This window comes from Scardinius erythrophthalmus (genome assembly GCF_964197995.2).
Source record: "Scardinius erythrophthalmus genome assembly, chromosome: 3".
NCBI lineage: Eukaryota > Metazoa > Chordata > Actinopteri > Cypriniformes > Leuciscidae > Scardinius > Scardinius erythrophthalmus.
Window position 1 is genome coordinate 39,901,021 of NC_138223.1, and position 26,494 is coordinate 39,927,514.

General features: G+C 39.0%; 1 protein-coding gene across 1 annotated transcript; it reads left to right on the top strand.

Annotated features, from left to right (window-relative positions):
• Positions 1-4,865: 4,865 nt before the first annotated feature.
• Positions 4,866-25,902, top strand: papss1 (3'-phosphoadenosine 5'-phosphosulfate synthase 1). The gene is made up of 12 exons (XM_081360609.1): positions 4,866-5,159; positions 5,941-6,055; positions 6,144-6,379; positions 7,123-7,261; positions 9,773-9,891; positions 11,416-11,529; positions 11,669-11,780; positions 14,883-15,088; positions 18,929-19,064; positions 19,335-19,603; positions 21,154-21,383; positions 25,526-25,902. The coding sequence occupies exons 1-12, from the start codon at positions 5,100-5,102 to the stop codon at positions 25,662-25,664; spliced, it is 1,875 nt and encodes a 624-aa protein (XP_081216735.1). The 5' UTR covers positions 4,866-5,099; the 3' UTR covers positions 25,665-25,902.
• The last annotated feature ends 592 nt before the right edge of the window (positions 25,903-26,494 follow it).

The following is a 26,494-nucleotide window of genomic DNA, read 5'->3' on the forward strand; positions in this document are numbered from 1 at the left end:
AGTTACACACTGACATCAACCTCTGGAAACTTCAACATTTCCCAGCTCCTCCTTTTCTGTCCACCTCACTTTCACTGACACTCACACAATCTTCTAAACGTTAGTTTAATAAAAAGATAAAACAATTGTAAGTGGTTTACAATTCTTAACATCAATTTATAAAGTGGTAAAAAAAAGTTTTAAAATGTTAACCATACATATTCAGTCTAAAAAAGTGACTTCATTTGTTTCAATTGGTTTAAAACTAGGCCTACTTGAATTCACAGACATTTTGCATTTCACACTCCATTGTTGTTATTGTTTGCAAATAAGTTGCCAGGCAACAAGATGCCGCCCCCCTCCAGGATTGGATGTGGAAGGATGAGTCACCATTTGATGAACCAATCAAGAGATCAAACCAAAACACTCTCTGTCTGATCCAAGGGGGTAATGTTTCAGAAAAAACTGAAGCTTCCCCAGGGGCCGCCATTGATTAGCAGACCCTCACCTGCTGTTAGCATGCCATTGACTCCCATTCATTTTGGCGTCACTTTGACAGCGAATAACTTTACATCTGAGGCGTTTAAAGACTCCATTTGTCCATTATTTATTTCTAAAGAAACATGAAAATGTATAAAAGGCTCCATTACCTTGTATCTTACGTTATGGCCCCGTAGAAGCAGTTTTTGTAAGGCTAACGACTGCGTCATAACCACGCAACTCTCTGTCGCACAGTAGAGAAATTACCGTATAGACAGGAGGAGAAGCTCACAGGCAATCGGGGGGACGTGGAGGCAAAATGACAAAATTATTAATCAGAATACTTAGCAAAAGTTGCTCCTTCTCCTAGCTCATGGACAACTCCTACTCACGCTCTCCGTCTCTATAAGTTTCGGAAGGGAATGATTCCGATTTCTCTTTCTTGGCACAGCTACTAGAAGACAGACGGGTTGCTCACGTCACATCTGCGCAGTACGGTCAGCCATCAGGGAGTGAGTGCTTCTATTGACTTCACTTTTCTCCGTTGAATCCAATGGGGTCGCTGTGTCCATTTCTTTACTGTCTATGGTCTGATCACTTCATGTATGAAAAGTTATACTGGCTATTAGTAAATAACCACAATAATTCAGTTTAAAATAATGACTATCAAAGCAGTGCTTTAGTAGACTGGGTAAACCCAACCCGATCAGCCGCAATTTGATTTCGCCCTGCAGCTCAGGCTGGAAACCTGTACATTCCTCTATCCTGCTTCCGTTACAAATTTGCGGGGACCAATCACAAACTGGCTTATCCACCTGGCGCGCTATTGGCGGGTTTAATCCATTTAATCCATTAATCCATGATAGCCAGACAGACTAGTGCTTTAAGCCGGTCGCACACCGGACGCGCAGCTCAGCGCCGCGCAGCGCCACGTCTTTTAAATTCGAACACATTATTCTCTATGAGAGTACACACACCGGCGGCGTCTGTCCGCGGCGCCCAGCAACGGCTCAGGACCGTGTTCAAAACCCTGCCGCGCCACACAGCGCCATTTACATAGTTTTATATTAAATTTACATTTATGTGTCTCAAATCGTAGTTAATGTATATACGGACTTAACCCCGTGCTGCAATATACATTTAGTTTTATATTTATTTACAGAAATCAGAAAATTGCTGATGCTAACGGATTTTCAGGTGACAGTTGTCCTAGACGTGGCGCGGCGCGGCGCTGAGCTGCTCGTCCGGTGTGCGGCCCGCTTTAGGGGAAACCCTGCGATATTGGCATTGATGGTTCTATGAAGAACCTTTAAAGTGTCAGGTCACCCAAAAAATTTAATTCTAGTTGCGTCCCAAATGACGCATTACACATTATTCACTTATACACAGAGGTGGACAAAGTACACAACTTCTTTACTTGGTCAAATATTACTACGTTACAAGTAAAAGTTGTAAAGACCGTTTTTTTACTAAAGTAAAAGTACAGAAGTACTCGGTTTTAAAAGTACTTAAGTATCAAAACTAAAAAGGTTCTGACGTCAATCCGACTTTCATTTCCGACCAAAATCCAACGTCTGTCTGACGTCGGATGTTGACGTCAATCCAACGTCGGGTTCTGACGTCAATCCGACTTTCATTTCCTACCAAAATCTTTGATGTCAATCCGACATCGGGTTCTGACGTCAACCCGACTTTAATTCGACCTTGACAGAAATGTAGTGGAGTAAAAAGTACGATATTTGTCTTTCAAATGTAGTGAAGTTAAAGTAAAAAGTTTCCAGAAAAAATAATACTCAAGTAAAGTACATATACTCAAAAAGTGTACTTAAATGCAGTACAGTAAAGTAAACGTACTTTGTTACTGTCCACCTCTGCTTATACACTACCCAGACAGCAACATAGTGTCGGCCTAGATCTGGCCCACATCTTGTACGCACTAATCTAAACTTTTTGGGCCTTTTCACACCTTTCCAAGAGTCTCCATTGTCTTCCAGTTTCTGTTAGAGTTCAAGCCCACCCTGGCTGTTTGTGTGGAAACATTTGGTTACCTAACTTCCCCTTGTCTTTACATAAAAGCATCCTTGCTCCTCCAGATCCAGATCACCAACTTATTTATCTTTGTTCCTCAGTGGTGGAATCGACTCCCAACACCTGTTAGAACAGCGAACACTCCAGCCACATACAAATGAAGCCTCAGAAGGTGTTGTTCAGACATGATTAAAAATATTCTCTGACTAATAAAGTCATTTAGTCAGTGCCTTAGGTGATTTCACAGTTTGTGGGTCTCCACAAGGGCTGGTTTAAAATAAATAAAAGTCATGTTTGCAGGATCTTTGCTTCATTTGCACTGCAGCCATGGATGTTAGCATTGCTGTGGGACTGATTGCTGCACTGGTTGTTCTCAACTCACAGCCGTATAATACAGAAGGTTTTATGATTCCACATTCAAGCATTTAATATTAATAAAAGAAATGTAATGCATGACCACCTTTAGTCTCTATTTTGAAGCTAAACCTAAATGATAAAATGCTGTTCTGAAGTTTTTTCAAACTAAAATTCATGTGTGCCTTTTTATAGGTAGAAGTATTATTTGCAGCAAAGATCTGCGCAGTAATTACATTAACAAAAAATATGAATGTTTTGCATTAAGTTAGGTTAAGTACTCTGAACATTCAACACATCCAGTTTAACTTATGCATAAGTTAAGGGAACATTCCATTTTCATTCTTTCCCCGCCAGCGATTAAAATAAACAGCCAGGGTTTTTGATCATTTTCTCAAAATGTTCATGGCGCCCAGAACATTTTTGTTATATGAATTTCAAACATGCAAAATATCAAGAAAAAGAACAGACCCTCTGAGTAAAAAAAACAACAACAAAAAAACAACAATAACATTTTATTACTTTTTTTAATCAGCACTTAAATGTGGGTAAGTTTCAATAAAAAAAGGCATCATTTTGAGCAAAAAGCTAAGAAAATCATGTTTTTGTCAAAGACTAGCCTATGTTGATCAGATTCAATACAATGATCAAAACAGATGGAGTAGATCGAGTCCATCAGCACCCCTAATGCTTGCACAGTCCTATAGCTCGTCTTGGGTCAACATTTCATTCAGTAACATTAGGCAATTTTGATTGATATGCTGTTGAATGTTTTGTGTTTGCTTATTTTACATTATGCATGATTAGGCTTAGCCTGGGTTTCCACATGCTGCCTTGCGCGCAGCACGATTTTATTCACACTGCTAGGCAGCCTGGACACCATGGACCAGATTTTCCCCTCAAAAAGGGGACCAATCACAGAACGGGGAGGGAGCAGCAAGACGATGACGACGTCTATGCGACACACCGAAGCACCGTTTGATTATATCTATGGATCCAACATGGCAGCAGACGCGAAGTTACCTTTCGATGCAGCCTTAGATAAGTAGTTTAGAACGCAAGTTTATTTCGTCTTCTTCCTCGTCGAATTTCTGTCCCTCTACAAACGTCATCTGGTATAATTGAAACGACTGGCTATGAGCTACGTACAGGCGCATTTGTACAGCTACGTACAGGCGCATAGACATTCGTAGCGCCCAATAAACGGCTCTGGGCATTCGTAAACCACGCCTCAAATACGAGAAAATGAACATGTGGTTCCCAGACCACGTCTCAATGAGAAAGAGGTCTGATGTTAGCCAGGCTAGATTAGGCTATGATTATTGACTGTTTCTGCTTCTTCTTCACATTTAGTACACGTTTAGTACTCTTTCAGAAGATGTGTCATTAGCGCCCTCTACCGCATAACAGTGAAAACACGGAAAGCTGTAAAATTGCCAATGGCGGGGAAAGAGTTAACATTATGATAACATAACTTCTGAATATTCTCTAAGCATTCATAATTAAGTAGGCTAATGACATTTTAAAAATGATGAACGTCCAACCTTTCCAGAAAATACGTTCCATGAGCGAACTTATTAATACGTTCCATGAGCGAACTTATTTTTTACAACTTACTCAGATCTTATCAGAGTGTCAGCCATTCAGAGGCCCTGCAGGGGAAGTTCAGTTTCTTCTTGCTGTGTTTAGGGTGCAAGGGAGAGTAAATTATGACAGATTTTCAATTTTTGAGTGAATTATCCCTTTGACCTAAAATGTCACTTGTTTTGTATTCATATATACTCATGTTTATATAGTATTAGCATAACACCAAGAGATGCTCATTCATATAGCCTATATATATAATATTATATGATATTGGGTCAATGGAGCTAACACATATTTCACTTTACACAGGAAAATATAAAACAGAACATGATTGGCATTCTTCTGACCTATGATTCTGACAAGTCCCGCCCTTGACCTGATACTTGTTTGCTTTCGTTGCCACGGCTATATGAACGACTTCTTGACTGTCTAATCACGATCGACTTGGATGCCATTCCGACCAATCCGATTGGTAAGTGGGTGGAGTCTTGACGCGTTAGAGGCGGGACTTGTCTGAGCTTCCATCACTTCCTGTGCCGCATCCTGTAAAGCTCTACGCTTCCTTCTGGAGTTCAACGCACAGTGGACCCGGCTCTACATTAAAGCAACTTCTGCGAATATAAATATCACACTATTTATTTGTTTACCAAGTGTGAATTCAGCAGCTCAGAATGGAGACATCTGGGAACTCGAGTAAGAAGCAGAAACTGAGTAACGCGCCTGAGAGTTGGGTGAGTAACGTTAGCGGCTGTAAATTGAGGGATATATTTCATTGCAAATATAGTACAGTTACAGTACCACACCTCGTGCTATGAATAATGGTGTTTTTGATTATGATGCATCTGACCCACACTATTTTAATTCATAATATAAACGAAATCCAGGATAATCGTTCTCGTCATGGAGGTCATCGGCTTTGATAAGTGCATGAGAAGGATGAATGCATATAATCCTTTTATTTGTGCATATTGTCTGTATTAAAACCTAGTTAGCTTCTACAGCATTTCTGGCATCACAAGCACGGGTATTATCACTTTTTGGACATGTAACGTTACTATAATACTAACATGGCTTCTTGGATGTACCATGGTAGTCTTTGGAGTATAATGTAAGTACCATGGTTCATAGATCTGGTAATAATTCAGTATCACGTTATATATATTATATTATTTTTGAATTTTGTATTTTTTTGTTCATAGGCATGTGCAATATTTATGCAATATTGTGCAATAGCCCATTTATAAATATCATCAATCATTAGTAAAACATTACCCTGTTTGTTGGACAACTACAAATTATTTATATATATACACACACACACACACACACACACACACACACAAATATTGTATAAGAAAAATATGTGGTCCAGTACTATGGTATAAACCAACATGTCATGTAATTACCATCTGATACAACCAATGTCTTTCTTGAAGTGTTTCACTTCAGTCAATCAAACAGGAGGCCTTTGTTAAAGATGAGACAGATTAAATGAATCTTCAATTTGTGCAGGGGATGCAAAGAGCCACCAATGTGACATACCAAGCCCATCATGTGAGCAGAAACAAGCGTGGACAAGTAGTCGGCACTAGAGGAGGATTTCGAGGATGCACGGTGTGGCTTACAGGTAGAAGATGAATGATGTGATTTAATCTTCATGGTTGTGTGTGTGTCCAAAATGTTCCGTAAATATGAGCTCTGTTGTGCATCCTCAGGTCTGTCTGGTGCAGGTAAGACGACGGTCAGCATGGCTCTGGAGGAGTATCTGGTGTGTCATGGCATCCCCTGCTACACTATGGATGGAGATAACATCAGGCAGGGCCTCAATAAGAACCTGGGCTTCAGCCCTGAGGACCGCGAGGAGAACATTCGCCGTATCGCGGAAGTGGCAAAACTGTTTGCTGACGCGGGGCTCGTGTGTATTGCCAGCTTCATTTCCCCATACAGCAGGGTGAGAAACAGAGAGCTGCGTGTATAAGATTTATTAACCGTGTAAAGCCTGACATATCAAATAACAGAAAAATCTGTTTATTGAACCTGTTTTATGTCATATTTGATACATCAGGCTTTTATGAACCATATCATTTGATATAGTGAGAATATGGTGCTCATGCAAAACATACATCAACTTTGCAAACAGAGCAAAAATATACAATTTGAAGCAAATGTTGTTATTTACATAGCTTGTAATGTAAATAAATGAGATTTTTATAGCAGCATGACAACATAAAATGCATATAAATATAAGTTGTCACTCTCTATGTTCCAGTGTATCTCAGAAGGATTATATTTAAATTCTTAGTTTTAAGATCAAAACTGTAGTTTTCATTGTAAGTGGTGAAATGTATAATGTAATGCAATATAATGATTATTGAGAGATGAATAAATTTTGAAACAAACAAAAACTAAACAAACAAATTCCTCAATAGCCTGTTGTATCATAGTTGATACATTTTAACATGAGTTTTCAAAAGAAATTATGTATGGATGATCAAGTAAATCTAAGTTGCTTTAGTCCAGTGAATGTTATTCTTGATAGGAAAGTTATTCTTATGTTTACTCTATAAAATCATTAAAGATAAAAAGTATAAACTATTAATCAGACAGAAGGGATGTTGTGGATTGTGTGCAAAGTTTTGATCATTTTGGTAATTTTAGGGTTAAAACGTTTGATTAATATTGTTTTGGCCCCAGGACCGGCTGAATGCCAGGAAGATCCATGAAGCTGCTGGTCTTCCGTTCTTTGAGGTGTTTGTAGATGCTCCTCTGGATGTGTGTGAGCAGAGAGATGTGAAGGGACTCTATAAGAGGGCTAGAGCTGGAGAAATCAGAGGTAAGACAATCATGTTTTTTTTGCTTATCCAACTCAAATCATTTTAGTTTTTTTGTAGTCTGCTGCAAATGTCCACATGAAATACAATGGTTACCATTCTGATTCAAACTACACACATTTAAATTTTGTTTGGACTTCATCTCAGTTGCTGTCAGATTGTATTGAATGTAATTTTTTTCCTGCTATTTGTAATATCAATTTGGACATATGAATATGTAATGTCATGCAAAATATGTGTCCAAATACATTTATTTTCACTCACTTAAAAAAATGAGCCAAGCTAAAAATGGCAAAATATGGGCCCTGAGATGTTCTGAGGCACTGAAGGAGGATGAAACGTTTTGTCTGAGAAGAAAAACACCAGAAAAGCGTTTACTGGATTTTTTGCTGGATGATGAAAGAGCGGAGCTTGTGGCCTTTTTGGTGCGCATAACACTTCATCTCGGGAAACACAATTGTGATATCAGCAGTGTGTACTTTTGAGAGTAAGTTAAAGGTTTTTGAGGTTACACATAACTTTTTGAGCAAACGAGAGGTGATTCATCACAACCCTCTTGGTTTCTGGTAGGAAATCCACAAGGAGACACTTGACTCGATCTTGACTGTAACTCTGTGACTCAGTGTTTCCTGTTGTTTTTGTTCAATTTAATTTTTATTGCTGTGGACCTGCAAATTCAGTAACGGCTAATCAGATGAAAAGTGATACAGGAAACACTGCTGTGAAACTTGAAAGTTACTCACATTAATATGAAAGTTGCTAACATCTGGTGATGAGAATGAGTGATGTTTATAGCAGGAAGTGTCTTATCCTTCCAGCATTACTAAGGACTTCACTGTTTTCAGTCCCATTGAATGAAAAACTGTTTTCAAGAAGTGCATCTCAAGCATGTCTGTTTCTGCTGATGAATGGATTTGCGTTGTAATACAGTGAGGAAAATAAGTATTTGAACACCCTGCTATTTTGCAAGTTCTCCCACTTGGAAATCATGGAGGGGTCTGAAATTGTCATCGTAGGTGCATGTCCACTGTGAGTGACATAATCTAAAAAAAAAAATCCAGAAATCACAATATATGATTTTTTAACTATTTATTTGTATGATACAGCTGCAAATAAGTATTTGAACACCTGTCTATCAGCTAGAATTCTGACCCTCAGAGACCTGTTAGTCTGCTTTTAAAATGTCCACCTCCACTCCATTTATTATCCTAAATTAGATGCACCTGTTTGAGGTCGTTAGCTGCATAAAGACACCTGTCCACCCCATACAATCAGTAAGAATCCAACTACTAACATGGCCAAGACCAAAGAGCTGTCCAAAGACACTAGAGACAAAATTGTACACCTCCACAAGGCTGGAAAGGGCTACGGGGAAATTGCCAAGCAGCTTGGTGAAAAAAGGTCCACTCCTGGAGCAATCATTAGAAAATGGAAGAAGCTAAACATGACTGTCAATCTCCCTCGGACTGGGGCTCCATGCAAGATCTCACCTCGTGGGGTCTCAATGATCCTAAGAAAGGTGAGAAATCAGCCCAGAACTACACGGGAGGAGCTGGTCAATGACCTGAAAAGAGCTGGGACCACCGTTTCCAAGGTTACTGTTGGTAATACACTAAGATGTCATGGTTTGAAAACATGCATGGCACGGAAGGTTCCCCTGCTTAAACCAGCACATGTCAAGGCCCGTCTTAAGTTTGCCAATGACCATTTGGATGATCCAGAGGAGTCATGGGAGAAAGTCATGTGGTCAGATGAGACCAAAATAGAACTTTTTGGTCATAATTCCACTAAACTGGAGGAAGAAGAATGATGAGTGAAGCATGGGGGTGGTAGCATCATGCTTTGGGGGTGTTTTTCTGTACATGGGACAGGGCGACTGCACTGTATTAAGGAGAGGATGACCGGGGCCATGTATTGCGAGATTTTGGGGAACAACCTCCTTCCCTCAGTTAGAGCATTGAAGATGGGTCGACGCTGGGTCTTCCAACATGACAATGACCCGAAGCACACAGCCAGGATAACCAAGGAGTGGCTCTGTAAGAAGCATATCAAGGTTCTGGCGTGGCCTAGCCAGTCTCCAGACCTAAACCCAATAGAGAATCTTTGGAGGGAGCTCAAACTCCGTGTTTCTCAGCGACAGCCCAGAAACCTGACTGATCTAGAGAAGATCTGTGTGGAGGAGTGGGCCAAAATCCCTCCTGCAGTGTGTGCAAACCTGGTGAAAAACTACAGGAAACGTTTGACCTCTGTAATTGCAAACAAAGGCTACTGTACCAAATATTAACATTGATTTTCTCAGGTGTTCAAATACTTATTTGCAGCTGTATTATACAAATAAATAGTTAAAAATTCATACATTGTGATTTCTGATTATGTCTCTCACAGTGGACATGCACGTACGATGACAATTTCAGACCCCTCCATGATTTCCAAGAGGGAGAACTTGCAAAATAGCAGGGTGTTCAAATACTTATTTTCCTCACTGTATAACCGGTGACTCCTGTTGTCCTCAGGGTTCACAGGAATAGACTCTGAGTATGAGAAGCCAGAGGCCCCTGAACTGGTACTAAAGACCGATTCTTGCAGTGTGAACGAGTGCATCCAGCAGCTTCTGGACCTCCTGCAGGAGAGGGTAAGTTCTCTCCATTCATTCATGTTAAACTGAATTCTGTTTGAAACTCTATTTGAGAGTTTGTAATCTCTTGCTGCAGAAGTTTTCTCATTTACATGCACATGTATATACTGATATCAATTGGAATATGGCAATATTACGATTATTATCAAGTCATGTAACTGCCACAGTCTGATTGCCTGATTCAGTTTTTGCTACCCCTGGAATATGCCTGTTTTATTTGGAAATCTGTTGCATGTAAATACCTTGTACAGAATCCACTGAAAGAAGATGTGTTTGTAACTGTTTTGTATTTTAAAAATGTATTTTATTCATGTGATGCAAAGCTGCTTTCCTTCAGAAATCATTCCAATATGATGATTTGGAGCTCAAGAAACATTTCTGATTATTATCAGTCTTGAAAAAAAGTTGTTGTGCTTAATATTTTTGTGGAAACCATGATACTTTTTTTAGGATTCTTTGATGAATAATAATTTTTTTTTGCTTTACTGTCACTTTTGATCAATTTAATGTGTCCTTGCTGAATAAATGTACTAATTTCTGGAATGAAAATGAGACAGATAAAACAAAAGTGTTGTATTATTATAACTTGCTCGGCACTTTCCATTCCATGGCGTTGTTTGTGAAAAACTAGTAATAAAACTGAGCATACTGTATAACCAATGGCATCATCTTAAAACTCCCAGGAAATAACAGTGGGAATAGAAAACAAGCATGTGTACATCATCATATTTACAACATTCATATAAACAGGAATATTCCGATGCTTGAACACTTGTAAACTTGTATTCTGAATATGGCTACAAACTGAAATAGAGTTTGTCTGATAGAGTCATTGTCACATTAGATGATGGGGTTATTCATTTGCACCCTTGTTCAATTTTGGCATCCTTATTTCATGATTTAAGGCCAGTTTTTTTAACACAGAAAATTTAGCAACTTTGCTTGAAGGGGTCATCGGATGCCCATTTTCCACAAGTTGGTATGATTCTTTAGGGTCTTCATGTCAAGTTTGTAACACAATTTAGTTAAAATTCCTCAATGGTTGTGTAAAACAACACACTTTTTATCTCAGTTCACAGCGACCCGTTTCGGTGCATGTCTCTTTAAATGATAATGAGCAACTGCTCACCCCACCCCTCTCTTCTAGGCGGGGTGTCGACACAAGACACTAAAGTGCTGCCTTGGTGGACAGTATACTAATGGCTGAGGGCAGAAATATGCTAATACGGGACAGTCCGTCAGTGGTCGTGGGCGGAGCATGAGCAAAATGACATCACATTGCTCAGAAAATCCTGTTTTTAGTGTTTAGGCTTTTTGATTATTAAAAAAAAGGAGCGAATGGATATTTTTCATTGTATGGTGGTTGTGTCCGCACACTGCAAAGACACATTTACATGCAAACACCATATAAAAGTGAATTTTGCATCCGATGACACCTTTAACATCTTATCTAGATGCATTCATCATACTTTGATATAAATTACAGTGATGTCTCTGTGATGATGTCTTCACCTTCTGTAGGACATCGTGCCTGTGGACGCGTCTTATGAGGTCAAGGAGCTCTATGTGCCTGAGAACAAGCTGGACTTGGCCAAGGCTGATGCAGAGACTCTTCCAGCTGTGGAGATCACCAAGGTATCACTCCTCGACTCACTCGAATTCAGCCTTCTCCAGACACTGTCTGATCCTATATTGGTTTTAAACAATCTAAAACATGTTTCTTCAGTGCTTGTGCAGTTTGAAAGCTAACATCTGTTGTCTGTTGGTGGGTTAGGTGGACATGCAGTGGGTTCAGGTGCTGGCTGAGGGCTGGGCCACTCCTCTGAACGGCTTTATGAGGGAGAGAGAGTTCCTCCAGTGTCTTCACTTCAACTGTCTGCTCGATGGTAAACACGTAATTTAACACTAACACCGTCTTCTCGTGGCATACTTTTAGGCTTGGATTTCTTTTTTATGTGCTGTGTTTTCTGAACGCAACACCAGATGGCGACATTAGACAGTGCAATGCACTTTTTTCCCACTGGCCGCTATTACATTCAGAAGTGATTTTAGAAATAATTTCCTTAATTTTTCTACTTTTTTTTGTAATACAGATTTAATTGAACATTTTTAGAAATATTCTGTACATTAATGAAAAATAAAGATCTTCTAGGTACAGTACTTCTTCAAGTTCATAAAGGCATAGTTCACTCCAAAATAAAAAAAATCGTCATTTAGGCTACTCACCCTCACGGCGTTCCCAACCAATAAGACTTTGGTTAATCTTTGAAACAAATTTTTTTATATTTTTAATGAAACCACGATTCACATGGATTTGTTTTACAACACATTTTTGGATCTTTAAAGTTTTGGTTACCTGGACTTTCAAAGGAAAGACAGAAACTTATTTTACAATATGTGCACTTACACTGTAAAATGTAATTAGTTGACCTTACTTAAAAAAAGTATGCAAACTCGTTGCCTCAAAAAAATTAAGCAAAGTAAGCTTAAGATTAGTGAGTTAGAAAAGCTTGTTTATTTTAAGTGTGCAGTACTAAATCAAGTAGTACCACTAGCACGTTTTTTTATGTTCATGTAACTTAATAGTCATGATTAGTGTTAACTTAGTTTTTTCATTTTGTGTGGATTGCTTGATATAAATTTAACCCCACTTAGAATTACTAAATTCCTACAACTTAACATTTTTAGTTCTGCTCACTCATTTTTCAAGTTCACTTAAATTAAAGAAACCAATTTCTGAGTTAGGTTTACTTTATTAATTATAGCACTGTTCTTGTACAGCATAATATTTAGAATTTCTTAAAAGTTTCCATTATAAAAAAAAAATATATATTTTTTTTGTTTAATTTAGTTTTTAGACACATTGACATCAAGAATCAGCCTGTGAATCTCAACAATGGTGACAATTATAAAGCATGTTGCAGTGCATTCTGGGTGCAACCAATCAAAACTCATTCATGGCTCCCATCATGCATTGCTGCATGAATAAATAATGAGCTTATGATCAGGGGGTGATCTGTTTGTCACCATTGTTGAGATTCATACGCTAATTCTTGATGTCTGTGTGTGCCTACATTAAAAAAAAAAAAAATTGACTTTTTTTATTATTTATTTGATTATTTGGATTTCATTGAAATGGCTAAAAATATTATCCTGTACCAGGACAGTGCTGTTATAATTAATAAAGTAAATCTAACTCAGAAATTAACTCAGGTCAAATGATTGTGAAATAACGATTATGTTAAAACACAACCATCACCATCAGATCACCTTTTCTGTTTGTTCATCTGGCTGTTATAACTCAGGTACAGCAGCCAAACAAAAGGTTAAATTAATGATATAAGGGTCAAGAGCCCAACTAAAACAAACACTAATCGCCACAATGGTGGCTTAAAATTACGGTTTTCACCTTCAGCCAATAGTGGCTATTGAAGGGCGAGTCTTGGCGTGGCCATATATTGCCGTCTAGCGTAGAGAGGACTGATCTGCGCATGCCCACAGGTCATAAACTTACTTTTTCTAAATGAATCCAGCTCAAGTAGACTGAGCTGGTACGATTTTTCAACCTCAAAGTACAAGTAACTTACTAAAAGTGAGTGTTAATAGCAGGTTGAAAAAAAATGATTAAGGTCAATTTACTATTTTTAATTAAATACAATGTTTGCATTTACAGTGTATGTGTACTTACAGTGTACTTACCTAAGAAAATACTGGTTAACATAAGGTAACTACATGGGTTCAGGTTAGGTTTAGGGGTAGGTTCAGGGTTAAAACCCAGTTATTACCCAGGTATTGTAATAACTATAATAAGTATATAGTATGTACATGGGGAACAGGACTGTAAAATAAAAATAAAGTGCTACTGAAACTCCTCAGAAAACTTTTGGATTTGGTACAACATGAAGGTGAGTAAATAATGACAGGATTTTCATTTGTGGTTGAACTATGATGGACCAGTGAACAAGCTATAACTAATAATCTAATATTTCAGTGTTTCTGGGTCAAGACAGGCAAACCTCTTGGAATGGGTGGCCTATAAACTGAATTTAAGCAAAGGAATCTTAAGGCTCTGCGAGTGGATTTTAAATGACAATTAGTGGTAGAAATAAAAGAGTTATTATAATTTTAATGGAGGGCTTTTGGTTTAGGTTGATCACATGCTTTCAAGGATGTTTGGGCTTTTTCGAAACAGGATCGTCTGAAATAAAAAGTCGGCATCCTTTTGATTAACGAGAACAACAAATGTGTGAATGGCTTTTTAAACCACGACGTGTTCCTCGCATTTATACAACTGGGTAATTACAGCAATTTCCCACATCATGCTTGAGTTTCCAAAAAGTGTCAATTTAGTTTTACGACCTCGTAATGCTCTGCCGTGTGTTGTCTTGCCTAGTATTCAAATTTGTGTTCATGGTATGCATTGACACTCACACACCTATTAAGATAAAAAGTGGTCATAGGAGACTTTTGACTTTGGATATGACAGAAATACGGCCAGAGAAAGTCGTTAGTTGTTCATGCATTACATCATGAGCGTCATTAGACTTAATTACTGTACATCACACCTTGTGTTATTATTTTGATCCTTACAATACGCCCAGTTGGACTCTTGTTGGACCAGACTGGCGTCTTTACGTATATAACGGACAGCCTTGTGCATCTTACTGCCTGATACTAGTTTAATTTGGATTGAGCTGAAATGGGACACTCACAGGGCTCTTTCTTATGGAAAACAGCTGTTTCGGCTATGATGTCGGTGCGTTTTATTCTGAAAATGGATTTTAAAAGCTTCCCGCTCATATTGCTTTAATCAAGGTGAAGGACCTCTTACTTTCTTAGAAAACTCACCACTTTGACATCCAGACATCTTTCCCTTATCTCGCCTCATAAATCCTTAACTGTTCCCCTTTAGCCCTTTCAAAGCTGTCAATTTCTCGAAGTCTCGGGTTGTTTGATGTATGTGCCGTGCATCTGACCTCTGTTCGTAGGCGGGGTTATTAACCTGTCGGTGCCGGTGGTCCTCCCCGTCTCAAGCTCCGACAAAGAGCGTCTGGACGGCAGCACAGCGTTTGCTCTGGCCTACGGTGGACGGAGAGTCGCCATCCTGCGAAACCCAGAGTTCTACGAGCACCGCAAGGAAGAGCGTTGTTCCCGGCAGTGGGGCACCACCTGCAAGGATCATCCATACATCAAGGTCAGAGGTCAAATATGGGCAAATTATGAACACTGTGTTTTAACTAGGCAGCGTGTCCGGCAACAAGAAAGCGGAAGATCTGCGTGACCCAACACAGTAATTAGAGGATATTTGATTGATTTTAATTTATTCTTTGTTCACACTGTCGTAATTACTGGATCAGCCTCAGAGCTGTTCACATCCTCAGAATTATGCTTTTCTATGGCAACACTGTTAACGCCAAAATGAATCTGTGTAACTTGATTAATCAGTAGACAAAACCACAATACAACACATTATGCATATGCCTTATTAATTAATTTATAGTTTATTTAGCGGGACATGAGATGGTTATTCCAACTCTGCTAGCAACTATAAAATTCATTGTATGTCTGTCTTTTTGTTTTCAAATTGATCTTTTATTGTTAATAGATTAACAAAAGTTAAGCATAGGAATTTTTAAAAAGAATTATTAACTCCATTACTACTATTTTCCTGCTGAAGCCATTTTGAGTGGGAAAGTGAAGTTGGAGGTCTCAGAAAATTCAGTTTGCAAGTAATTGTTACAAATTACAAAAGCAGTTATGTAATTTCAAGTTCTACGAGGACGCGAGTGCATTTTATAAGTCTGAATCTCGTAATTATGCTAATTCCGACATGGTGTGAATGCATTTATACAAACTATCTGGAGCTTGATTTTGGACCGATGAGATTTCTTATCTTATGTAAGCACTTGGAAAGGATTAACATTGCCCTGTATCTCATTTTTGTTGTCAGCTTCCCTCCCTTTCTTTCTTTTCTGACTCACGAACCACCTGGAAAGTCCCGATTATAAGCCTGCTGTGAATGAGAGCACTGTTTAGACTACATACATGTTAATATGAAAGCACAATCACAGTGATTCAGCAGCATGATCCATTAACGCATCACTTTTCACCTGTCTGGCACCGGGCACCCTTTATGGGAACGCATTGTCCGATGGTACAAGCGCAGAATTGTGTTGCTTCATTGCTATTTATGAATGTTCATGAGCAAATATTATTGCTTTTTCTTGGGTTCAGAACTAAATTTGATCATAAACTCACTCCAAACTGTTGCTGTACAGAAATTATAGCTCAAGACTAATGCATCCTCCTTATTAGGGATAGAATTAGTGCAAAAGGGACATTTCAGATGGGGACCACAACGATGTAGTTTTTCGCTGTAATTTTTTTTTCTTTCTGCAATTGTATTTAAAAGAGGAGATTTTTTCCACTTAAGTCCCATTTTTGAAGGTAAAGTCATGGATATCTAGTGAGGAACCGCTGACCTGATGCTTTAATAGGCCCCTGTGCGGTCGCGTTTCCAAGCTTTCCTTGGACTGCACTTTGACAGAAGACAGAGCCACGATGCCCTCTCACTAGGTCTGTGGAAACCGGGTCTCGCTCTCTCTCTCTCTCTCATCTTTGTTCAGTCCTCGCTTTAGTAATCTCTTTATTCTTTGACCTCCTTCATTTCACACATGTGTTTTAGTTGGATTTCTCGCCCTGCGTTCTATCCAAACGGTGTTTAGGCAAGTGGCGCTCTCCTCCCCTCCTTTCCCCTCACCTTCCTCTTACAAATCTCGCAGAGTAAATACTGAACAATTGTTTCCATCTGTAAGTAGGGATTGTGGGCTTAGGTGGACTTTAATGGCTCCGCTCTGCTCCAGCTCGCACTAATGGGCGCCAACGGAGAGCTTTCGGACTCTGGAATGGCCCCGTCTGTCTGCTCGCCTACGGTCACAAATAAACCCATCTCCAGACCCAAGAAAGAAATTGCACACATTGAAGTTTCTAGCAATCAGCTTTCGTTTTATTTACAGTGTTCTGTCGTTCAATGGCATTCTTGTAATGAAGTTTAGATTTATCACAGTCCATAAACAAGCCAAACAAAAAAAGATTGATTATTAAATTATACAAAAATAAATATATATATATACACATATGTCCTCTTGAATATGCTGTTTTTAAAGTTACATTTATAGTTTAACTTTTAAAATTGTTGTAATAAAATTATTGTAATATTGACTAATAGTGTATTTAATTATGCATGCTCATTTACATCTATTTTTACATTTAATAATCTTTTAAAATGCTAATCATTAAATAACACGATGTAGATATGCCTAAATTCATGTGTAGCATTTTATTTCTAGTGTGCTTTATTTATTTAAAAAAATTTTTTATAGCATATAATTTAAATATATCATCCAGAATTTTATTATTGTTGCATCCCTAGAAAATAGCTTGCGAATTCCATATCTTATTGAAGTGATTGTACTTCAGTTTCTTCCATAAGTTCTGTCAAGGCTCGAGCTGGAACTACCGTCATGCCTGTTTTCATTTTACATGATCATTAATATCACTTACGCTGAAACCCCCCAAAACAAATGAGTCTGAACATCTGTTTGATTAATATTGTTCCAGAGTGCCCAAAATGGGAAAATTTGGTCTTATGAATGTGGAATATGTGATTATAAGTTCACAGAATAGTTCATCTCATTACTTCACCATGTCTGGTTTGTATGTTAAACTCCATCTGCTGAAGCACGTCAATCAGCGGGGCTGTAAAACCGGCCTCCATTATGTGTGGTAAATACTCTTTTCCTGTTTATTTCGGCTGTCAGTCTGACAGCTGAGTCCACATTGTGAGATTTGGTACGGAGGGGGGGGGGTGTTAACCAGACTTGAGTGCATTAAATTAATTGCATTATCTATGTTTTTTCCCCTCATTGAAAGGGGTGCAGTGCTCAACCAGTGCTCAATTATTTTCTATGACAGCTAATCGAGTTGATTTACTGTATAGATTTGATGTAGTGCCAACAGATCGCTCACTGAGTTTTTCCATCGCCAGCCTCTGCAACATAAATTAAATAAACGGCTGCTACTGTTGCTATACTGTGGCCAGAAAATGACAGCCGCACATGCATTCAGTCTTCAAATGCAAACGCAATGCAACTTATGAAGCATTTTATTAACATTCACTGCTTTCAGGCCTCTCCAAGATTGCTTAACATGATCACATACTTGCACATAAAGTTCTCGAGCCACCAGTGCTGCTGTCAAGTCAAATCAATAGATGTAAGTCTTGTGAAATGGTATTCTCCATCCTAGCGGCCCCGAATCTGCTGCAAGCTGTGATATCCTCAGCATACTTTACTGCTTCTTAACCCTGGCCAAGTTAGCGGCTCAGCCAATGCCAGCGAAGACCTCCTGAAGGTAAAATATAAGTAAAAGCAGCCAAGAGTTCTAGCCTGATTTGATTTGGTAGTCTGTTTTTAAAAAATAATGTTTAGAAATTCAAGCTAATAAACCAGAGTCTGTTGAGTACCAAATTTGGGAATGACATCTTGCTTTTAGAGCTTTCTAACTGAGATTGTCAAATTTGTGCCTGGAAACAAAGTCGTATTTACTTCTTAAGTTTCCAGGCTGTTACAATTAGCGTTTTTGAGGAAGACCTATTTGGGTTTCTCAACGTTTGCATGGTTCATGACATCAAATCTTTTAAATGAATACAAGAGTTTTGTGATTTTGTATATTTTCCTGTTTCAGAACCAACTGTGATTGCCAATTTCAAAGAGTTTCTTCTGTGTTAGTGGACATTTTGTGACCAGAATATGCTACAATGTGAACATTCAGTCAGGGGGTTAGCTATATTAGACCACTTTCTTACCCCAAACCATTATGCTGAGATTTTAAGATTATATGTTCTTGCATGTATGGCTTTCAGAATCTGGAGGGATTCTTATGTTCCTCAAGCCTCACAAAGAAAGAAAGAGAGTGATGAGTGAAGAGGTTGGAAGTTCATTGCTGTTGTTCCTGATGGTCTTTCCTGTGGCAGATGGTGATGGAGAGCGGAGATTGGCTGGTTGGAGGTGATGTCCAGGTGCTGGATCGGATCTACTGGAACGACGGGCTGGATAGTTACAGGCTCACACCAACCGAACTCAAGCAGAAGTTTAAAGAGATGAACGCAGGTATGGAACAACACTCAGTAGTTGCTCCTTTTGAGCCAATTTTGACTAGTCTGTTGGGTGTTGCAAGTTGCCTTGCCCTCAAACTGTAAACACATTCATTTTCTAAAAACTATTACATTAGTTTTAATGCAAACAACTGTTATGAATAAACAAGTCTTTATGGATTTTAATTGTATTGCCATAGACTTGCATTGATCTGTATATTAACTTTGCTGCAATAAAATGATATTTATGGTTAAGAGATATTAAACACTCTTCTCTCATTGTTAGATGCTGTCTTTGCCTTCCAACTGCGGAACCCAGTGCATAATGGCCACGCGCTGCTCATGCAGGACACACAGCGACGTCTAATTGAACGTGGCTACCGTCGACCCGTGCTTCTGCTGCACCCGCTGGGAGGCTGGACCAAAGATGATGACGTACCACTGGCCTGGCGCATGAAACAGCATGCAGCTGTGCTGGAGGAAGGGCTGCTTGATCCCAACTCCACCATAGTGGCCATTTTCCCCTCACCGATGATGTACGCCGGCCCCACAGAGGTTAGTGTGGAATGAAAAGGGACCAAGAACAGCCCCCTGAGGCTTAACATTAAAATAATAATGTATGGTATATTACTATATACTAAAAAAAAAATTCTGCAGTCGGTAGCTACTCGTTTTGAGACGCCGGATTCAATTTAGCCTTGTAGCCTTTGAGATCTTCCTTAATATGTAAATCCTTAAGTATCCCATCCTCGGATACTGTAAGAATTGCTTGACATATGCAGTGTTTTAGACAAAAAGAAGCTCTATCAAATGTGCTTTTTGCTAAGAACGATAATTAAAATAGAGTTTTCAGTCAATGAACTGTTGTATGGAAAGTTAGTGTTGAGGAAACTTGCGCAGGGCACATTCCTTCTTAAATCGTCGAGGGTACACTGGATTGGTGATCCGTTCCACCTAAACTGTGCTGGAGGCTGAAGACAACAGGGACAGTCTCTTCTTGCAGGCATCACGCATCTCTGGACTTTCCAGTAAGAATTGATTTGTGTCTCCTGAAGTGTTTAGAGGACAGTGGTGTTCCCTCTGTGATCCATTTGTACACACACACATAACAAGGACAAACAGGGAGCTTTCTTCTGACAAAAATTGTTTCTGGTGTAGTGTTCCATGGCTATTTTGAAGTCTGTTGTTCTTTAATCATGTGGCCAGGGACATTAAACATTTTATTGGGAGCAGACAGAGTCTGTAAGACTAAAGCAGCCCACAGGAAGCAGTCGTTCGCCTCATTGAGTTATGAGAAGGAAGTAAGGGACATGCTGACTCCACAGAAAAGAATTAGCTTAGGAAGTGTAGGCCAGTTCTAATCATGTCCATCCAAATATGTTTTCACTTATTTCATGATGATACGTTTTGACATATTGTCCCTATCTCTGTGTCATTGAACAACATTTCCATTTGTTTTACATCATTTTTGTACTCCCAAATTTAAGTGTAGGATTGTTCATCAAAAAAATTAAACCTGTCATCATTTAATCATGTTGTTCCAAACCTTTTTTCTTTCATTAACAACTGTTGCTATCTGTTTGACTTTTCTAAATTTTCTAAAAACATACAGCAGTTTTGTCTGAGTAAAAGACCAAAATTTAAATTGGATGCTGAAAATCTTCCTGTCGTGGGCACTCTCAAATCTCATTCGCATTCATTTGGTTACAAGACATGCGAGAACCAATTGACGTCAAACCCGTTTTATTCATATTCAAATGGACACAAATGTGAATGACATTTGAGAGCTATAGCAGAGGGGAAGATTTCAACTGAATTATAGTTCAAATTTCGACCTAACAAAAATATTTTATGGATTCAGAAGACTTAGAATATGGTGTACACATTGTATGGAGTTCTTTTATGATATTTTATGGTGCTTGTTTTGTCTTTTTGGATATCAGCAACCCTAGTCCTCATTCACTTTCATTGTTCACACTGCTCTTTTCCAAACATTCTCACTTAATTTGTGTTCCATAGAATAAAGAACGTGAACTGTTTGAACTAACGCTCTAACTGATTAGCTTTAAAGTGAAAATATAATAAATTTGAACTGTTTCCAACAGGTCCAGTGGCACTGCAGGGCCCGAATGGTGGCCGGTGCCAACTTTTACATAGTGGGCCGTGACCCCGCAGGAATGCCTCATCCAGACACAGGTAAAGACCTCTACGAGCCCTCCCACGGAGCTAAAGTTCTCACCATGGCCCCTGGACTCATATCGCTGGAAATTGTGCCTTTCAAAGTGGCAGCCTACAATAAAGTCAAGAAGGCCATGGATTTTTATGACCCCAAAAAGTAAGTTTATGTATTTTTCCCCATTTAATTTGTCTTCCTTTTTGCAAACACAAAGGTAACTACACAAAATGAGTAAGTCGAGTGTCTTTAAGGATCAAATCTTATCAAGTTCGAGACTTGGACATATTGACGTGGCGTTAAACTGAAAACATGAATTTACTTTAAATACATATTCAAACAGTCTATCATCTAGAGTTGAACTTCCCTGCATGTCAGGCTTCCTCGATTCCTAACTGTGTTGCCAAGAATAACAGGAAATGTTTTGTTGTTGTGTGCTTTTACCAAATTCTATGGCTTTGCTCCATTCTTTGAAGTCATTTAGAAGTGGAGATCTGCCATTATTCCTCTGGCACTGTGCAAATGCTGCGGAAGATGACTAACAAAAATCATGCATTTTCGTGGCGTCTCGTCTTGCAATTAATAGCGCCCGCTGCTATCGAGTTAACAGGCATTTCAGTCGTCCCTGATGAAGACCATGCAGCATGTCAACATGCAGCAAAACTGACTGGAAGAACTGGGGACTTTTAATGTTGAATGATCTTTATGCAAATGCACATCCCACACAGAGTTTAAAGGAGTAGCTTACCAAAATTTTTTTAAAATTGTATCAATTACTCACCCTCAGGTCATTCCAAAACCATATGTGGCTATTTTTTCCATGGAAAAACAACAGCAACAAAAAAGATAGAGCTTTAAATAGATCTTTCATCTGTTAAGCTCCATAAAGGGCAATAAAAAAAAGGAAATATTCCATACAAATGTTACTGAACATTCAATTGAAATGCTAAAAAAATAAAAGAATATTAACATTGTTTATATGGAAATAATTCCATATATGGAAAAGAGATATTCAATATATATATTGGATATTCTGTGAAACATCATCTTCTGTGTTTTACGCGTTTTTGGAATGACACGTGACTGTTTATGTCACGTTCCATAATTATAACTACCTTCATTATGATTAAGTATTGAGATTGTTGCTTACCTTGATATGTAAAGTCAAGTGTCATGGTGACAGTGGGGCTGGAGGTTACTGGCATCACTTCCCTCCTCCATCCCAGCAATCGTTTGGAGGGGGTTGGGGTGGCAGACTCGCACTTCGTCTGAGTTTCAAAGAGCCCCGCTTGGCGCCTTAGTAAATTTATGGCGTTCCGTCTGCTCCTTGAGCAGGGTGTTGGGCCTGGCCAAATTTGAGACGAATATGGATGCTGAGCCTAATTGCCAGCCATCCCCCTTAAAGTCCTCCTCTAAAACGGCTCAAACCAGTCCAAGCTGTTTCTCATTTAAATGCATATTAACGGTTCTCTATGGAGTCAGGGTTTATGTGTTCCACCCTTTCACCCCATTGAAGTGACTACCAGGTGGAATGGTGATAATATTCCATAAACCATCAGTTGTGGGTCCATCCAGTAGTAGGATGCATCATATTTGCATCTTACTATTGGGTGATTGCTAAGGTGTTCTGGCTGCTTGCTGCTTGGTTACTAGGGTGTTGCTAGCCAGTCACTAGGATGTTCTGGATGCTTGTTAAGGCATTGCTAGGGTGTTTTATGTGGTTATTAGTGCGTTTGGGATGTGGTTTTGTATTCTGAATACTTGCTAAGGGCGTTTTCACACCTGAAAGTCCGCACCAAAGTTCATGTTTTGATACATTGTATACATTCGGTTAGTTTTGGTTTGGTTTCACATTGCAATTATGCGAGCGCACTAAAGAACTTTACATGACGTACCTGCGTCCTGTCGTCATCATCTATGTGGGCTGCATCTTGACATTGATTGGTTTGTAAACGGACGTGCATCTGACTTCAGCGTGTTCTCAATTCGACGGGTAACTTTGACAATAATGAATGAACAGACGCATATCATTGTCACTATACTTTTATTATTATGGCGTTACTCCCTGCAGCACCAACTATACTCGAGGCTAGTTCAAATTCGCCAAATGAACGTCCTCATGTGTGCGAACATTTTATTGTCGCCGGCAGGATGCAGGACAAATGTGTGTGTGTGTGTGTGTGTGTGTGTGTGCGAGTGAATCAGCTGGAAGAACCGCTGTGGGCAGGACTGATCTGCACATAAATATTCTTCTTCAGTTGTTTAGGCTACACGGGAACCACCGGAACTTCCTGTAAATGGTCTGAAAGTCCGAACCATACAGAAAATGCTTTCACACCAGAAACGAGCCAAACCTTTGTTCAGTTTGGTCCGAGACTACCTCTTTTCATCTGACCAAATTTCGTCTGTTTGGTCCGGACCGTGGTCCAGGGGAGGTTTCACACCTGTAATTTTGATTCGGATCAAACAAAAAAATCCGAAAATGCGGACCAAACAAGATAGGTGTGAAAGGGCCCCAAGTTATTGCTAGCTAGTTGCTAGGGTGTTTTTAGGTGGTTACTAGGATGTTCCTAAGAGGTTGCCAGGGTGTTCTGGATGTTTGCTAGGATGTTGGTTGCTGGTGTTCTGGGATGTTGCTATGAGAACATTACCTTTGTAAAAATACAAAGATGTCTTTACCAAAAAATACAGTAAAAATTTTAATATTGTGAAATTTTATTACATATTACACGGCTCTGTGGAATACTTGATTCTGATTGGTCAATCGCACCATCCACGATAACGATAACAACCATTAAAAACAGATAACACAGGCTCATCTGAGTAACTGAAGTCAGTGCTTTACGCTTGCTAGAAACGGGTTTTCCTCGTGGAAGTTTTGCGTTCGGTGAGCTAATAAAATAACAAAACTCAATCAATATTTAATGTACAGTTATTTAATGATGTCATCCGGTATCGCAGACTGGCTCTCTCTTGAATACAAAAGCAGCTGCCATTTTGCAACGATTGTTGTACACTGTAATGGATAATAAGATAACAAACAGGTACGATTTTTAAACGATTTCATCTCAAATCAATATCTCTAATCCCCATAATTATTTATCAGGTGAAATGCCGTGCAATATGTGGTATGACTGTACCGTATCCCTTAAATGTCCGTCTAGTTTGAACTTGCCACGTTTAAGAGCTAATAAAATATTTCAACTCAAGTCAAATTTTGTGTCTAATTTATTACTTATGTGGCAGGTAGCCGTGTAATAAGCAGGATAATGTACATTATCCCTTACTTAATTTAACTAACTTTTCTATTTGAATATATTATGTCACTCATGACTTGTTAATCTCTCTCTCTCTCTCTCTCTCTCTCTCTCTCCCTCTCTCTCTCTCTCTCTCTCTCTCTCTCTCTCTCTCTCTCTCTCTCTCTCTCTCTCTCTCTCTCTCCCTCCCTCTCTCTCTCTCTCTCTCTCTCTCTCTCTCTCTCTCTCTCTCTCTCTCTCTCTCTCTCTCTCTCTCTCTCTCTCTCTCTCTCTCTCTCTCTCTCTCTCTCTCTCTCTCTCTCTCTCTCTCTCTCTCTCTCTTTGATGAATAGAAAGTTAGACCTAATATCGGCACTTTTCAGCGTTATAAGCCCAGACTGAAAAGCCTTTCTGAATGACAGCGTTCGTTTCATGAACGTGATTACGACAAGGAATGGGCAGTGCAACAGTGTACGTTTATAAATTCATTGTGCTGTGTGAATTTGTTTTCATAAGGCCTGCGTCTTAATTGAAGAACAACTAATCCGTAACAAATAAACCCTATCCGTAGGAGCCATCGAGGATTGTATTTAGACTAGCGTTCGAGTTGCATTCGTGCTGTTGGAGCCTAATTAGCTCTATTTATCAGACATTTTGCACACTGTTTATTTTCAAAGCATTTGTTTAAATGAAAACGTGTAGCAGAGAGTTTGGATTTAATGACATTGGTCTGAAGTTTAGATTTCTGTTTCTTGCTAATTTATTTTTGTCTAGAAGTAAAGCCAGCCTGTTTACCTCGTCGTCTTTGCACTGTTGAAAGGAATTACGTGGCTTAAAGAGCCACTTGAGAGAACATATTTTATCATAGAGCTCTTTTCAGAGTACATCACATCGTTCCCTCCAGAGCGAAACGTCCCAAACAAAGGAGCAGTGTACAACACCTAGTTATTATCTCTGACGCAAGCCCTGAGATTATGTTTCTTTTTCATTTTCTTATCACATTGGGTACCACACTGTCCCTTTTCTGTGCACATCTTAAAATTCCCTCCGCCGTCTCGTTTTACCCAGACACCAGGACTATGACTTCATCTCAGGAACCCGCATGAGGAGGATGGCTCGCGAGGGCCAGAACCCTCCGGAAGGCTTCATGGCATCCAAAGCCTGGAATGTTCTCAAGGAATACTACCAGTCTTTGGAGAAGGCCTAAGCAGTTTTCCAGGCGTGCCGGGAGAAGTGGAAGCAATTCTGTTACATGAAAAGGAGGAAGAGTTCATGGTTTGTAAAAAAAAAAAAAAAAAAAAAAAAAAAACACAAACGTTGGGACCACCCAAAGGACTTCTTGAACTGTTTTGGATGTTGTTCCTCATTAAATCACTGTCGGTTTCATGGTTCTGAGTCTTATGGCAGCATTTTTATATGTTCAGTTTGAAAAAAAAAAGAAAGAATGCGAATCAGCTTGTGAAAGGTACATTTTAAGTATACAATACTGTAAACATAAAAAAACGAAACGTTTTATTAGTCAATTATTCCATCTATATTCTTGTACTCTCCCTAGAATTCATAATCGCTGTTACAATTGGATGAAAGACGTGTAATATGAAAATTGCCCTACTTGCCTTAAAGATCATAAGCTTTTATTGAAACGGTTGCATTTACAGTATTATTCTGGCTTTAATGCACATTAAACTCTATCAACAGCATTTATGGCATACTGTCAAGTACAGCAGAAAATCATTTCCAAAAATAAAGGTTGCAAAGTCAGTAAAGCTAATAAGTTTAAAAAAAAGACAATTATCAAAACAAAGAGGAAACAAATTGAAATTATTTTGTGTTAATCAACATTATGCTACAGATTCTGTCAAAAGAGTTTAAAGTACTGAACAGTGAACAATCCTTTAAGCCAGAATGTGTGCCTGGATGTGACGTACACAGTTGTGCCCGGCCTTCTTTTAGGAGTTGTTTTTAGTTGATATAATTTGGAGAAAAAACTGTCGTTTAATTAATGTTCTGCAAATATTTGTGGTGACAACAGTATGT

Excerpts from the sequence above, each read along its gene's own strand:
- papss1 (XM_081360609.1), top strand. The coding sequence starts at position 5,100 with ATGGAGACATCTGGGAACTCGAGTAAGAAGCAGAAACTGAGTAACGCG. Across the intron at positions 9,892-11,415 it reads TGGACCTCCTGCAGGAGAGG|GACATCGTGCCTGTGGACGC; the intron begins GTAAGTTCTCTC and ends CACCTTCTGTAG. Across the intron at positions 21,384-25,525 it reads GATTTTTATGACCCCAAAAA|ACACCAGGACTATGACTTCA; the intron begins GTAAGTTTATGT and ends CGTTTTACCCAG.